Here is a 16,325-nt window from a genome sequence, read left to right as displayed (position 1 = left end):
CGTGTTTTATGGGGACAGTTTCAGTTTTACAAGATGAAAAGAGATCTGGAGATGGATGATGACAGCTGCACAACAGTGTGAGTGTTCTTCAGGCCACTGACTCTACTCCTAAAAATGGTTAAAATGGCGGGGCACCTGGGTGGCTCAGTCGGTTAAGTGTCCGATTTCGGCTCAGGTCATGATCTCATGGTTCGTGAGCTCAAGCCCCACATCGGGCTCTGTGCTGACAGCTCAGAGCCTGGAGCCTGCTTCAGATTCTGTGTCTCCCTCTCTTTCTGCCTGATCCCTGCTCACACTCTGTCTCTCCCTCTCTCTGAAATAAACATTAAAATCTTTCTTAAAAAAAATGGTTAAAATGGCAAATTTTATGTTATAGATGTTTTAGTGAAAAAAATGAGATAAAAATACATTTTTAAATGTTTTTTTAAAGTCCATTTATTTATTTTGAGGGATGGCGGAGGGGAGGGACACAGAGAGAAAGAATCCCAAGCAGGCTCTACACTGTCAGCGCGGAGCCCGACTCGGGGCTCGATCTCCCGAACTGTGAGATCACGACCTGAGCCGAAATCAAGAGTCAGATGCTTAACTGACTGAGCCACCCTAGTGCCCTGATATAAAAATGTTTAATAGAAAAGGAAAGCGAAAGAGTAGTTATCACTTGGTTGGTGGCTTTTCTGGACCACAGGACCAATCTGTGCTGTGGCAGTTTCTCTTTCCCTGTGGGTAGGGAGCTCTGTCCCTTGGATGGCTATGACACTGTCCGGGGAGGGGCTTGGAATTTCAGGAAGGAAATGCATCCAGTGTCTCTGGCTCTATCCCTTGTGCCCAGCACAGAGTGGCCACAAGGAGGGTCTTCCTTTAAGTCTGTTGAAACAGTCAATCCTCTCCTCCGGTGCAGATCTTGGTTTATCTTGGTTTATCTTGGTTTATCTAACAGATGGCGAAACACACTCCCCTCAAAGCAGAATGTGTCTTCAATTAAGATGGAGGAAGACAAGATTGACCCAAAGTAACCATTCAGCCAGATGCTGCAGATGTGATCTTAAATCATACCGGGGGGGGGGGTGGGCAGCAAACCACAGCCCACAGGCCTATTTCCAGCATGCGTGAAAAACTGCCTCACCCATATCCATACTTTGGGGCACAGTTATCCCAACGCCGGGGAATCTATTCCAAGAAAAAAATTCTCAGCAAATTCCACGCGGTGTTATGACGCGGAAGCACTGAAGGCTGAGAGCGCAACTAAGCGCTAACACAGGGAGGTGGCTAGCACGTCTTTGGAAGCTAAGACGCGTGGATACGGGGGTTGGCAAACCACGCGGGACAAAGCCGGCCCACCACCTGTTTTTGTAAACAAAGTTTTATTGGAACACAGCTACACCCGTTCACTTACATAGTGTTGAAGACTGCTTTCGTGATACGACGGCAGAGCGGAGTAGCTGCAATAGAGACTGTATGACCCACAAAGCTGAAAATATTTACCATGTGGTCCTTTCTAGAAAAAGCTTGCTGATCCCTGAGCCACATCAGCAGGACAGAGCCATTCTCTTAGCCCCTTTACCCATGAAAGTACATCTTGATTAAAAACATGAGCTCTCCCTGCATAAAGGGACAAGTTATTTATTTACTGAATACGTATTTATAAGGTGGAAGCTATTTACGGGGTCAAATCTGCTCAAGTTAGGTCCAGATAAAAAGATTTTTCCCTGAAGACAAACTGACTTGCTTTCTTATGTTGAAGATTAAAATTAATAATCAAGGGCTTAGGTGCTTGAAACTATACAGCAAATTCAGCATGGATTGATAATCAGTCCTCTAAAAGGTCCTTCAAGTATCTTTTGGGTCAGGAAACTGTATACTTTTTCTGTAAAGAGCTGAACAGTAAATATTCAGGCTTCAGGGGCCGTACGGTCTCTCCTGTAATTATTCAACCTTGCAGTTGCAGCCTAAAAACAGCCATAGACACCATAGACACCATGGTCATTGACCAATGAGTCAGTGTCCCAATCACACTTTATCTACCAAAACGAGCCACCGGCCACATTTGGCCCAAAGGCCATGGTGTACCAACGCCTGCTTTGGATGATACCTGATCAATTGTCCCCTAAGTTATCCTTGTAAGTCCCCTGCAATCTCTTTAGATTAAAACACAATATAAACCAAAAACACACTGACAAACTTAAATACCATTCATGGCCAGGGGGGGTTAACGATGAAGGGAGCTACCGGACCAAAATTCAAAGTCAGAAAAGCATTACATTATTTTGTTACATCATTAACGGGGCCCCACGGCAGCTGTCACGTACCTAGAAATGACTTTGCGACTGCATGCAGGGCTTGAGGGGGCCAGGGCATGAACCAGTCGATACCGGTGTTATTTACAAGACCTTGAAAAGAAGAGACGAAAAGAGATGGTCAGCCTGCAACCTTGAGATGATCACGGACGTTGACACGGTCTTCAGCACCCGGCACGCTGGAGAAGGAGCTGGACGCACCCGAGAATAATTCACCCAAAGCAGAGTTTCTCAACCGCAGCGCGGCTGACATTGGGGCTGGACGACCCTCTATCACGGGGCTGTCTGTGCAGCATAGAAAGTTGGGCAAAACCCTGGCCTCTGTCAACTAGATGTCAGTAGTACACTCCCCCGCCCACCCGATATGACAACCAAAACTGTCTCCAGGCATTGACAAATGGCCCCGGGATGGGGCCGGAAATCACCCCCCAACTCAGAACCTCTGCTCTAGAGGTCCAGGTATTGCACCTTCCACGAGGCTCGCAGAACGGTTCAAATGGAAGAGAGCCGGGAGCTCGCTTCGGGCCATGCACCTGGGCCCGTGAGCATCTCCTCGTTGTTGGAGGACACTGTCCACCGTGGGCAGCACGAGAGCCCGCCGGCGATCGTGAGGGGCAGAGCGGGTCTCACCCTACGCTGCAGGGCCCGAATTTCCGCCCAGTGACCATCTCCTGTTTCACTTTGCTGGGAACGCCCTGCCGAAGGGGAAAAACCGACTTGCAGGCTCAACTCAGGGGCACCTGGGAAATTTCTGCACCGCGTCCTCAGGGTGTCCCCCACCGGCGACATGCCCAGGACAATGTGCAGGTTATTTGCGCTCTTGTTCACAAAGTACTGCCACACGGATTCCTTGGCCGGGCTCGTCCCTTGCTTCAGAGCTTCTTGTCCAATCTGACTGAGGATAGACTCCTTTTCCTCTTCTGGGAAAAGCGCGGGTACGATCCCTAGAGAACAAAGACACAATGAGTTTTTCAGCCTCGGAGGGGTGGGGAAGGGGTGGTATCATCCCTCTAGGCACTTAAATGAAAGGAGCACAGCATCACTGGAAGAGCCACAGATGCCAAGGCCAAGGAGCAGGGCTTGGGTCCTGATTCTGAGGCCCAAGACTCACACCCCGTGTATAAACCCCTCTGAGCCTCAGTCTCCTCATTGAAGTGGAAGGAACAAACGTCTCCTCCTTACCTGGGAGGGTTATCGTGAGCGTACTCAACCAGGGACAACTGTGCCCCCAAGAGACATCTGGCAATGTCCGGAGACGTCTTTGGTCGCTCCGGCTTATGTGTGTGTGGGGCTGGGGTGCTGATGGCATCTAGTAGGTACCAGCCAGGGACACAGCCAACCACCCTGTAATGCCCAGGACAGCCCCACAACTAAAAACTACCCTGCCCCTGATGTCATTAGGGCCCAGGATGAAAAACTCTGCTGCAAAGTGTAAGGGCTTCGGAAAATAAGTAGCCTTGCCCATTTGGGGTGCTATTAAATGAGACCCACAGGAGCCCTCTCGGTCTTCACAGAAAATACACCCCAGCCCTGCAGTGGGGTTTACAGATACAGCAAAGGACAGGGCTGGCGCTTATACCCATCCTCACGAGTCTGCCACCCATGTGTGGAAAGTCTGATGTCGACCCAAGGAAGCATGTGCTAAATGCCACGTGAGTAGCGGGGACTGTAGGTGCCCCAGGTACTCAGGAGGTACGAAGCTGCCACCAGTGAAGGAGGCTTCTTAGGGGAGGGAGACCCTGCGCGGCCCCGGAGCTAGAATTTGGAGGAAGTTTGGCACCTGACACTTTAGACTGGAAAGTGGAGTCCCTCTGTCCCCGCCCGTCCCCACTTCCTGGCCAAAGGTGTCTCTTTTCCTTGGGAGAATCACTTCACAGTCATTCTACGCCTGCGAGCGGTTTGGGTGACCTGCCCAATCAGAGCCCTGTGTCAACCGGCCAAAGTGATTGGCTCAGGGATGGGGCACGTGATCTGAGCCAGCCAATGACAGCCCTGCTGAGCCCTTGGACCACAAACATCTGGGAAAGAATCTCACTGGCCCAGGCTAAGCCAAGGAGGATGTGAGCCTCAGGCATCTGGTGCTGTTTGTTTAATTACTTTGGGAAAATCCAAAAATGCAAATAAAAGAGAAAAACGGTAAAGCCAAGACAGGGGTGGGTGGTGGGTGGGGGAGACCCATTCGGAATGCTCTCTCTTGAGCACTTGAATCCAAATGTGCCCCGGACTTTTTCAGTTTTGTGAATCAATACTGACTTCATCTCCCTCTAATTTCACATAAGCCAACTGGAGTTGAGTTTCCACCACTTGCAACCATGGAGGCTGATAAAGAGAGGGAGAAAGAGAGTGCAGCAGGCGGGAAGAAGGGCCTGCGCAAGACGCAGAGGCAAGATGGAAAATAAGGAGGCAGAGGAACTCAGCCGGCGGAAACAGAAGTCAGTCCGCGGAGACCCCGAGCTGGTGACGTGCACAGAAGGCGGTGTGTTGGGAAGCAGGAAGATCGATACAGAGATAGTGTGAAGAGGCACAGTCAGACACGATGAGGGTCTGGCTCTGGCGGCCGGTAAAGGGAGCGCAAGGTAAGGGGCGGGCTCCAGGGACAAAAAAGAAAGCAGGACAAAATGTGGGAGGGGTCAGGCGTCTGACGCACTCCAGGGTTTCGGCCTGACGGGGATTCTGGACTAACTAAATCAATGGGGAGATGCAGAGACAGCCCTCCCGGGGCAGGAAAGCAGCCAGACTGGCAAGTCGGACTTTTTCCAACTGTATCTATACCATTTCGAATCAGTGTCCTACATTTTTATGAACTATCTGTTGGGTTCCCATATGGAACAAAGATGACGTGGCAGGCCTGGGGGCTGCTCTCCTCACTAAGGCTTGCTTACAGGGTTGGCCCCTGGCCCGTGTCTGGGAACACGGACTTTGGGAGGGTTCCCACTACCATTCAGGGATCAGAGTAGCTCATCAGGCCTGAACTGTCTGTGCAAACAGTGTGGCTCATGCTGACCACCTGCTTTCCCCCTGGAAATCTAGAATTTTCAGTAGGTGCCAGGCAGCAGGTGCCTACGTGACCAGCCCCCAGTAAACACCCTCGGCGCTGAGTCCCGAACGGCTTCCCTGGGAGATGACACTTCACGTGTGTCGTCACAACCAGATGCTGGAGGCGTTAAACGCATCCTATGTGACCGCCCTGGAAGAGGGCTCTGGGAGCCTTGCCTGACTCCCCAGACTTCGTCCCATGCGCCTCTCCCCCTCTGCTGATGGTGCTTTGTGTCCTTCGGCCGTGATTAAATCACAGCTGTGTGTACTGCAAGAGATAAAGAGGAATTCGCTTCCGGTTCCCCTCCTACCACCTCAGCCTCCGGCTCACTCCTCTTCTCCCTGAACTCAGCCCCGGGCTCCCCTGATTTCTCACTCTCTCCCCGCAGATGGTGTCATCCATTTCCAAAGTTTTAGGAACCACATCTGAGAGCCAGACCCCTACATCCAACTGCCGATCTGCTACAGATCGAATGGTGCTCCTCCACACAAGATATGTTGAAGCCCCCGGGACCTCAGAATGTGACCTTACTTGGAAACAGGGTCTTTATAGAAGTCATGAAGTTAAAATGCGGTCATTAAAATGCAAACTGGCACAGCCATTCTGGAAAAGGGTACGGAGGTTCCTCAAAAAATTAAAAATAGAATTATCCCATGACCCAGCAATTACACTACTAGGTATTTATCCAAAAGCTACAAAAAAAATGCTGATTCAAAGGGGCAGATGCACCCCAATATTTATAGCAGTGCTATCAACAATAGCCAAATTATAGAAAGAGCCCAAATGTCCATCGACCGATGAATGGACAGTATATACAATGGAATATTACTCAGCGATCAGAAAGAATGAAATCTTGCCATTTGTAACAAGGTGGATGGAACTAGAGGGTATTATGTTCGGTGAAATAAGTCAACCAGAGAAGGACAAATATCATATGATTTTACTCCTATGTGGAATTTGAGAAGCAAAACAGACGAACATAGCGGAAGGGAAGGAAAAGTAAGATAAAAACAGGGAGACAAACCATAAAAGACTCTTAAATACAGAGACCAAACAGAGTGGCTGGAAAGGAGGTGGGGGGGTGGATGGGAGAAATGGGTGATGGGCACTGAGGAGGGCACCTGCTGGGATGAGCACTGGGTGTTGTACGGAAGTGATGAATCAGTGGGTTCTACTCCTGAAACCAAGACTCCACTGTATGTTAACTAACCTGATAATAAAATAAAAATAAAATAAAACAAAACAAGGTCCATAAGGTAGGTCTTAACCCAGTACAACTGGTGTCCTTATAAAAAGGGGAAGTTTGGATCAGAGACAGACACACGCACGCACGGAGAACACCATGTGAGTGGGAAAGCGGAGCCGGGGAGACGCGCCCACGAGCCCGGGAATTAGCGGCAAACCAGCAGAAGCCGGAGATGGGCCTGGAACAGATTCTCCCTCAGAGCCCCAGAAGGAACCACCCCGCAGGTGCCTTGAGGGGGGACCTCCACACTGTGAGACACTAAATGTGATTTTAGATTTTTTTTTAAGTTTACTTATTTACTTATTTTGAGAGAGAGAGCAAGTAGGGGAGAGGGAGGGAGAGAGGGAGGGAGAGAGAATCCCAAGCAGGCTCTGAACTTCCCAGCGCAGAGCCCGGTTTGTGGGGCTCGAACCCACGAACTAGGAGATCATGATCTGAGCCAAAATCAAGAGTCGGATGCTTAACCGACGGAGCCACCCAGGTGCCCCCAATTTTTTTTAAGTCATCTCTACACCCAACGTGGGGCTCAGCCCTCAACATGGGGGCTCAAGTGACCCTGAGATCAAGAGTCACCCACTCTTCTGAGCTAGCCAGGCGCCCCAAATGTTTGTGGTTTCCAACCACCCATTTTGTGGTACTTTGTTACCAAGGCTCTAGCAGACTCTCTCTAGCAAACTCTATCCGACATCCAGTTTGAATTTTTTGTAAGTGTAGCCATCTCCACGCACCCCTAGCGGCCGGTCCTCCCCCTCCTAGCAATGGAACCACTCACCACAGGCTCCAGCCTGAAAGGGGGAGCCACCCTGGGTGCACTCGCCCTCACTCGCCCTCATCCCATCCGTACCTCGTGAATCCTCCCGCTTCCCTCCATTCCCACAGCACCTCCATCCCCACCCCCCGGCCCCGTCCAGACCCAGGTCATCTGTCGCCTGCACACCCCAGCGGCAGCTCCAAACCAGCCACCCTCTCCCGCTCTCGCCTTCCTGTTGTCTAGACCCTCAGGGCAGCCAGAGGGACCTTTGGGAACAAGCCTAGACCTCATCATTGCCCAAGGACGACCTCTGAACTCTGAGGGCCCCACCAGGCCCACGCCGAGCGGCCCCTCCTCCTGGCCGGGTATCCGGCCAGCACAGCCCACGTACCTGACGTCAGCATGTTGTTGATGAGCTCCAGGAAGCCCTCCTCGGCCACGTGGGCGTCCGTGAACAGGAAGATCATCCTTTTGTTCTCGGTCCCAAGTTTGAGATAAAGGTTCTTCAGATCTTCCCGGAAATTGTTCTCCGAGTAGCCTCGGCTCAGGAGGATCTCAAACACCTGCCGACACGGAGCACAGCATCCGTGAGACGACCGGCCCGCGTGAGGGTCACAGGCCAACGGCAGGGGGAGAGGCTCAGGCCGTGCAGCCGTCTGCGGGGGACGAGTGACAGCAGAGCCAGACGCCCCGGGTCATTTTCACAAACACTGCTGAGTGAGAAATGCGGGATGAAGAAAACTCTGACAGTCCTTTGCGCAAACGAGCGCGCACACGTGTAGTGCGTGACAGAGTGTGCAGGGAACGCAGGTCTGTGCAGAGGGGACCACGTGAGTATGGCAGAGGAAAAGGACACCTTCATTCGCTAAATGAGTCATTGGAGGGGCACCTGGGTGGCTCCGTCGGTTAAGCATCCGACTTCAGTTCGGGTCATGATCTCATGGTTCGTGAGTTCGAGCCTGGCATCGGGCTCTGTGCTGACAGCTTGGAGCCTGTTTGGGATTCTCTCTCTCCCTGTGTGCCCCTCCCCAGCTCGTGCTTGTACTTTCTCTCTCTCTCTCTCTCTCAAAATAAATTTTAAAAATGTTAAAAAAAAACAACACACGAGTCATTCGAGTCACAGAGCGGGGAGAAAGGAAAACAGAACCCACACAAGCACAACCATCACGTGTGGGTACAGGCCCGGGTGCGAGTTCATCGAAAATTAGATTGTGGGAAGATGTGTAGAGAAACTGAGTAGGAAGCCAGTTTCGATCCCGAAAATTTTAAAATCCTATTACATGTTTTCGAAATGGACACAAACGTAAATGAGGACACACCTCCGTTCGTTTCCGTCGGCTCAGAGGCCAGGAAGTGAACTGCAAACAGCCAACTGTCAGTTCTGAAAGAGCTCAGGGGATTTACAGCGACTAGAACATCCCTCGTGCGCTGCCACCCCTCAGCCCCGATATACGCACGCACACGGGGTCATGTGCACGCTCTGCCCACTCACGCGGGCCTGCAAAGGCACATTCACGCAGGGCACTCGGTGCACACACACGCGCGCGCGCGCGCACACACACACACACACACACACACACACGGCAACATGGATGACTTTCAGTCAAATACGTGTGGTCTCCGGTTCCGTCTGATACGTGCAGACCCCAGTGATCCTCCCTGAGTTAGCTTCCCCCTTGCCCTCAACAGTTCCTTTTTTTTTTTTTAAGTTTATTTATTGTGAGAGAGAGAGAGAGTGGGGGAGGGACAAAGAGAGAAGGAGACAGAGAATCCAAAGCAGACTCCGTGCTGTCAGCGCAGAGCCTGACGAGAGGCTCGAACTCACAAACCGTGAGATCATGACCTGAGCCGAAATCAAGAGTCAGAGATCAACAAATGAGCCACCCAGGCGCCCCGCCCTCAACAGTTCCTAACACCACTTGGGCATGAACAGCTCGCTATGACCCCACTCCCCACCTCCCCCCCCAATTCCAAGGGCATAGTAACAGCCCAGCACACGTTCACCCTTCTCCTCTGTCCCTCGGACATCCTCTCTGCCGTTCCTCGAGGCCAGGCCAGGCCAGGATGCATGACACTACCTCAGAGGACAGTACATCAGATTTACCAGGACCGATCAACAGAAGAAATCAACTTGTCTAGGCAAATGTACAAAAACTATAAAAACGGTTACATCTGGATCACATATTTTATCAGATCTGGAAGGTAAATCAACCAAATTTATTTTTTTTTAGAAATACTTTAAACAAAAGTATATACTGCAAGCTAGATCCATTGAACTAATCATGACTGCTCTTCTGTACAAAGAGTTCTCACAGAGGCGCGTGGGTGGCTCAGTAGGTTAAGCATCTGACCCTTAGATTCAGCTCAGGTTCATGAGTTTGAGCCCTGCACCAGGCTCTCTGCTGTCAGCACAGAGCCCGCTTAGGATCCTCTGTCCCCCTCTCTCTCTGCCCCTGCCCAGCTTATTCTCTGTCTCTCCCCCTTGCCCCTCCCTGACTCACAGACTCTCTAAAACACACACACACACAGTCATGCATGGATCTTGGCAATGACTTTCTGGATAGGACACCTCAAGTGCAAGCCACGAAATCAAAAATAAACAAGTGAATCGTGGAGATGACTCTTGTTCCAAATTAAGCCCCACTGCATGCTGCACGTCTCCGCTTTGAGAGGCTCCTGTAAGGGCACTGCCAGTGGGTATGGCAGGAGCTCAAGGTAAGTTTCTAAGAATGGTGTGGAGACACAGAAACCTCCACGCAGTGCCGGTGGGACCATACGATGGTGCAGTTGCTTTGGGAAACAATCTGGCAGTTTCCCAAATGATCAAACACAGACCTGCCACACGACCCGGCAATTCCACACCTAGGTGGACATTAGACACAGAAACTTGTACGTGAATGTTCACAGCAGCACCGTTCACAGCGGCCAAAAGGTGGAAACCGGGCACCTGTCCGTTAACGGGTGAATGGATAAACAGGGTGTGGTCAATCTATACAACAGAACACGATTTGGCCATAAAAAGGAACCGGGCAGTGTTATGCGGCTGAAGCTTGAAAACAGGCGGTTAAGTGTAAGAAGCTGTCACAAAAGACCACGTACTCTATGATTCTATTTATATGAGAGTCCAGGATAGGGATGTCTATAGAGACCGGAAGTACGTTAGTGATTTTTTTTAAGGGCTGGATGAGGGGCAGAAATATAGAGGGGTAATAGCTAAGGGGCAGAGGATGTCTTCTGAGGGTGACAAAAATGTCCTCAAATAGACTGTGTTGATGGTTGTACGTATCTGTGACTATACCAAAAAGCACCGAATTGTACATGGGTGAATTGAACAGTCTATGAATTATATCTCGATAAAGCTGTTGTTTGGGGATTTGTTTTTTGAAAGAGATTCTAAGAATGGCCCAGAACCGTGTGGGCTGGTTGTGCCGACACAGCAGCCAGCAACTTGCTGACCTGAACGCTGGGTCCGTGGAGGTTTGGGCCGATCCCTCCTCCGTAGGAGTGCACACCACAAACCACAAAATTGGCTCAAGTTTGACTTTCAAATTCGATTTGACATAGTGTCCATTCTAAAAATAATACAAGGGGCCCCTGGGTGGCTCAGCTGGTTAAGCATCTGACCTCGGCTCAGGTCATGATCTCACGGTTGGTGGGTTCAAGCCCCGCATCAGACTCTGTGCTGACAGCTCAGAGCCTGGAGCCTGCTTACATTCTGTGTCTCCCTCTCTCTCTGCCCCTCCCATGCTCACGCTCTGTCTCTGTCTCTCTCTCAAAACTAAATTTAAAAAAACATTCGAAAACAATACAAAACTTAGATTTTTCGGACATTCGGTTAAAATAATAACAAGGAAAAAACCCAATTCTACACTCTATGAAAACATCATGCTATGATCTGATCTGTTTTCGATTCTTCCAAAGTTTGCATGAACTACCAACCGGCGAAATTGCTTTAATAAACCATTTCTGGGAGGGGAGGTCAACTCACCTCGTAGCCGGCTGTGAAGGCGGCCAGCCTGGAGAGAGACTGCTTCCCTGAGCCTCCGACCCCCACGAGCAGGGCGTGGCCGCGGTCCATTCGGATGATGCGGTGCACACGGGTTAGGTGTTCCAGGGCATCGTCAAAGAGAACCAGGTTCATCTTGGTGTTGCTTTCATTATACTCCTCAAGAATTTCCTTAAAAAAAAAAAAAAAAAAAAAAGGTTCACTGGATTTTGAGAGACAGACTTTCCTTTTGTCCGGGAGAAATTAAGAACGGAGGAGAGATTCTCCCCCCTCCCCCAATAATCTATAGTGGTTGAAATAATTAAATTGTTTGGGTTTATGGGACTAAATCTGGTATTGGCAATTAAGGCTTCTATGGGCTGGTTTGTGATCGGCCAGCAGTGAGCCAAAGCTGACTACAAGGCTCAGTTCATGAATTAAAACGAAAATGGATAGCAGAGAGCTGAGTGGTTCCCAAACCTGGCTGTGCATTGGAACCCTGGGACCCTCCCTGGGCTGGATGAATGGAAACCCAGAGGGGTGAACCCTGGGGTCTGTGTATTTAACACATTCCTCAGGTCATCCCCACGCACCACTGGACGTGGCAACCACCGGATAAGACACAAGCTCTCATTCTGAACCCCGAGACACAGGCATGGGTATTCTTCCCAGTGCTGGGCTCCGCTGAGAAGCGCTCCCAGGAAAAGTGAGCCTGTGGAGAAGGTAAGCCCCATCCACACCTGAAACAAAGCCTTGGCTGCCTCGTAATCCTGGATATCTTCATAAATGCGTGTTTCCTCTTCCTGCAGGGCCATCCGGAAGTCTCCAAACAGGATGGGATCCCTCATCACCACCTCCATATCATCGTTAAAATGTTCCATAACCAGGTTGCCTATGTGGTCTTGTACCTTTTGACAGAAGACCGCTTAAGGACTCAAACTCGACAACATATATGTGCTAAAACTTGTCAGAAAAAGAACATATGCTAAGATTCTCTGAAGTACTTTGCATTCGATTCTTTTCTCTGTTGCAAGGTACTCCATAATCCACCCTCCTCTATCCATCAACTTCTGTTGTTAGTGTATTTTTCTCCAATTGGTGAACTATATTTAAAAAAATACTTGGGGGGGGGGTGGGTATGCTTGTTTACTTCACTCAGAGAAGAATTTTGTAGTTAGAGTTTTGAATTTGCTGGTATAGTTTGATGTACTGACCAGCTGCTTGTCTGTTTCATTGATTAATCGGTCGTGGAAGATCCTCAGACACTCGTTTCTCCAGACTCTCACCATCTGGGTCACCGTCTGGAACCTACATGATGGAAGGAGCAAAATCAGTCGTGAAGCCATCTAGGGAGAGAGGGGCTAAATGCTATTTTCAGATGGATACACAGGGTGTGGAAAAGGACAACATTTCTATGGTCCTTTCTCCCCCCCTGGTCTCACGTTAATGAAATTTTAATGGAAGCTAACAAATTAAGTGTAAAGACCATAAAATCATCATCTATAATTTCTCCTCCCCTAGGGAAGAAAAAGAACGTTATCCGTAAATGACATAAGTGACATAAAATGAGTACCTGACACGGCTTCTACTTGCTGGAATATAAGAATTTAAAATCAGCATCAAGGCCACTGGCAGCTTCGTATTTTAAGAACCAGCTCCATCCGGCCCCAGTTCGAGAACTTTCTCTGGTTGCTGGCAAAGAGCCCTTACTCCCCCCTTAAATCCCTGAAGCTGCCTTCCCCTGGTCTTCCTCAAGGGTACCTGAGAACAAGTTTGGGTATGTGGAAAGTCCTCAACTAACTCACTTTTCAATTTTTTGTGGACTCAACGTGAATCCACAAAAGTGGACTCTGCTTGCAGACCTACATAAAGCGCACGTTAACGTAAAGACAGAAGTCTAGCTTTAATGAGAAAAGTTTTATACCCAGATTTAATCCTTTCCATCCCTTGTGCTTACTTCTCCATTTTGTGAGTCTTTCACAAAATGTAACTAGCAACTGCAAACAATTCAGGTGCATTAGCAAAAGGCAACTTTAGAAAGAATACACAGTCAGTCGAGCATTACCACCAAGGGCTTAAATATCACGTGTCTACGCATCTGTCTTTCACGTCTCCCCTGTCTTCAAGTCAAGGGCTTACAAGTCATCTGGCCTTAACCAAGCCCTTAACCCTTTTCTTCTTTTAACAAACAAAAAGACACTGGGTGATTAACTGATACATTGATTCATCCATTTCATTGACAAGTCCTCTGTCTTAAACGAAAATCCACCATCATACCCATGGGCCACATGGGTATGGAGAGAAGACAAACTCACCGCCCCGGATCAGTGAGGAGAAGACCATTAAAAATTCTTGAGAGGTCCCGAAGATTAAAGATGTAATGGAACTTGGATGGTGTGGGAGGCAGGTCCTGCACAATGGTTTTGTAAAGCGCCAACGTGCAGAAGGTCAGCTTGTCACTCACAGCCATGATGCTTTCATGAAACACCTAAAAATTGAAAAAACACCCCAAGTGTCTATCGATGGATGAATGGATAAGCCAATGTGGTCTATCCGTACAACGAATGGCACGTCATTTGGCCACATCGAGGAGTGAAGCACTGATATGTGCCACCACACGGATGCACCTTGACAACATGATGCCAGATGAAAGCCTCCAGTCACAAAAGACCACATGGTGTACGAGTCCCTTTATACGAAATGTCCAAAAGAGGCAAATCCAGAGAGACAGAAGGCATATTAGCAATTGCCAGGGGCTGAAGGATGGGATAGTGGGACTACTTTTGGGTGATGAAAATATTCTGCAATAAGGTGGTGGTGATGATGGTACAACACTGTGAATGTACTCGATGCCAGTAAACTGTACTTTAAAGTGGTTAAAACAACGAGTCCTACACTATGTGAATTTTATCATAATTTTTAAAGAGGAGATTAAGAGGGGCGCCTGGGTGGCTCAGTCGGTTGGGCGGCCAACTTCGGCTCAGGTCATGATCTCGCGGTCTGTGAGTTCAAGCCCCGCGTTGGGCTCTGTGCTGACAGCTCAGAGCCCAGAGCCTGTTTCAGATTCTGTGTCTCGCTCTCTCTGACCTTCCCCCATTCATGCTCTGTCTCTCTCTGTCTCAAAAATGAAAAAACGTTAAAAAAATTAAAAAAAAAAAAAAGAGGAGATAAGAAAAAAACTGAAAAAGCCAGAGAAACTCACCATCTGATTTGCTCTGTTTCCCTAGATTTTCTCATTAACTGACAAGTCGACATGATGTGAAACCAAAGCCCACACCAGCCCTCCGTTGGAGTCTGACTGGACTAGGGCAGACTTCACGGTTTTGGAAGCGAATGGCTTAAGGTAAGGCACGAAACACCAGGTGCTCACAGTCCCTGGTGATCACACCTGGCCACTCCACACCTGTACCTTTCCTGCCCCTGAAGACTGTGTGCAAACCTCACTTTAGGAGGGAAATGCCGGGACCAGAAGGTCATCATTTAAATGCATGGGTTCCATTTGTGGGATGGCCAAGTTAAATCGACATAAGAAGAGCGGTAACTAGTATCTAATGAGCATCTGCTATGTTCTAGACGCCGTACCGCACATTTTAGGTGCATTCTCCGTGAGGTGGCTGCCACCGTCATCCCCATTCCAGATGAGAACTGGGTCCAGGAGAGCTCAACGAACTTGCCCAAGGAGCAGCATGGGGCCTGACTCCGGGTCCTGGTCCCCTAGTTAATTCACTGCTGCGGCTCAATGTGACCCATGTAACTCAGGGCCACATCATGACCTCCATGGACCCAAGGCACTTTTGCCTTCTGGGCCCCTTCCTCCATAAAAATATGTTACTTTATCTTTTATGACTGCACTGATATAAAGATGCATATAATCCAGACTGGATATTTTTTCTTCCAGTTTTGAAAGGAAACATTTTTGTGTGCCCCTAAAAGTACCGTGGGCCTTGTGCCTGCTGTGTCTAATGCCCAAGAGGACCATGCAAACACTCTACCCAACAGAAGGCCCTCTAGTTCAGACTGCTAATTAAATTTTTTTAATGCTTATTTATTTTTTAGAGAAAGAGACAGAGTGATGGCAGGGAAGGGGCAGAGAGAGAGAGGGAGGCACAGAATCCGAAGCAGGCTCCAGGCTCCGAGCTGTCAGCACAGAGCCCAACACGGGGCTCGAACCCATGAACCGTGAGATCATGACCTGAGCTGAAGTCAGACGTTTAACCAACTGAGCCACCCAGGCGCCCCTAGACTGCTAATTAAAATCAAGTTACCGAGGTATGGCCTTTCAGAATGGAGGAATAAATTAAATGCAAAGACTCCTCTGAAGGAAATGGTACATTGAAGACATTGAACAGCGAAATAAATCTTGGATCAACTTCATTGCGGCCTCCTCCAGCTTTTCCCATCGCAGCAATAAAGCCAAGGTCCCGAATGCTTTTGCAGTTTAGCTCCTTCCCACGGTCATACAGGTAGCCTTTTTCCAACAGCAGTTTCAGCAAGGCAATCGGCTGCTGTGTGCCATATTCATCCACCTTGATTTAGTGTTTAAAGAAAGGAGATAACAGTAGTATCGTAAAGCAGAACTCAGGGGTGCCTCTGCTAACCATCTAAACTAATTCTCATCTCTCCTCTTACTCTCTCAGAGCGCTCTGGTTTTAGTTTCATGGGGCTTCTCGAGGTTTGCAACTACATATTCATTTGTAATTATTATTATTTTTTTATCTGTCTGCCTCACTCAACTGTAAACTCCATGAGGGCAGGGACTACTTATGTTCTGTTCATCACTGCACAGCACCAGACCCATAGGAGGCGCTCAATAAATACACGTTAATTGGATTGATGCACAGATGGATGAAAGGGTATGTGGGTGTGTGCATGGATGGGTGGATGGGTGGAAGGAAGGAAGGTGGATGAATGGGTGGATGGACAGATGGATGGGTGGGTCAGTGGGTGGGCGGGTAGGTGAATGGATAGATGGACGGACAGATGGATGGGTGGGTCAGTGGGTGGGTGGGTGG

General features: G+C 49.2%; 1 protein-coding gene across 2 annotated transcripts in view; it reads right to left on the bottom strand.

Moving 5' to 3' along the window:
- The window catches only part of DNAH10 (dynein axonemal heavy chain 10), a 144,042-nt gene that overhangs the window by 29,435 nt on the left and 98,282 nt on the right, over nucleotides 1-16,325 (bottom strand). For both annotated transcript variants that reach the window (XM_040444042.1, XM_040444043.1), the window contains 8 exons: nucleotides 15,579-15,839; nucleotides 13,629-13,801; nucleotides 12,528-12,621; nucleotides 12,054-12,221; nucleotides 11,317-11,505; nucleotides 7,720-7,891; nucleotides 3,035-3,238; nucleotides 2,307-2,387 (listed from right to left, as the gene is read on the bottom strand). In XM_040444042.1, the coding sequence (XP_040299976.1) occupies nucleotides 2,307-2,387; nucleotides 3,035-3,238; nucleotides 7,720-7,891; nucleotides 11,317-11,505; nucleotides 12,054-12,221; nucleotides 12,528-12,621; nucleotides 13,629-13,801; nucleotides 15,579-15,839 (1,342 nt within the window). The remainder of the gene's footprint in view (nucleotides 1-2,306; nucleotides 2,388-3,034; nucleotides 3,239-7,719; nucleotides 7,892-11,316; nucleotides 11,506-12,053; nucleotides 12,222-12,527; nucleotides 12,622-13,628; nucleotides 13,802-15,578; nucleotides 15,840-16,325) is intronic.

Source organism: Herpailurus yagouaroundi, unplaced genomic scaffold (assembly GCF_014898765.1).
Source record: "Herpailurus yagouaroundi ecotype Mexico unplaced genomic scaffold, PumYag 191, whole genome shotgun sequence".
NCBI classification, from domain to species: Eukaryota; Metazoa; Chordata; class Mammalia; order Carnivora; family Felidae; genus Herpailurus; species Herpailurus yagouaroundi.
This window is presented reverse-complemented; position numbering and strand designations above follow the sequence as displayed.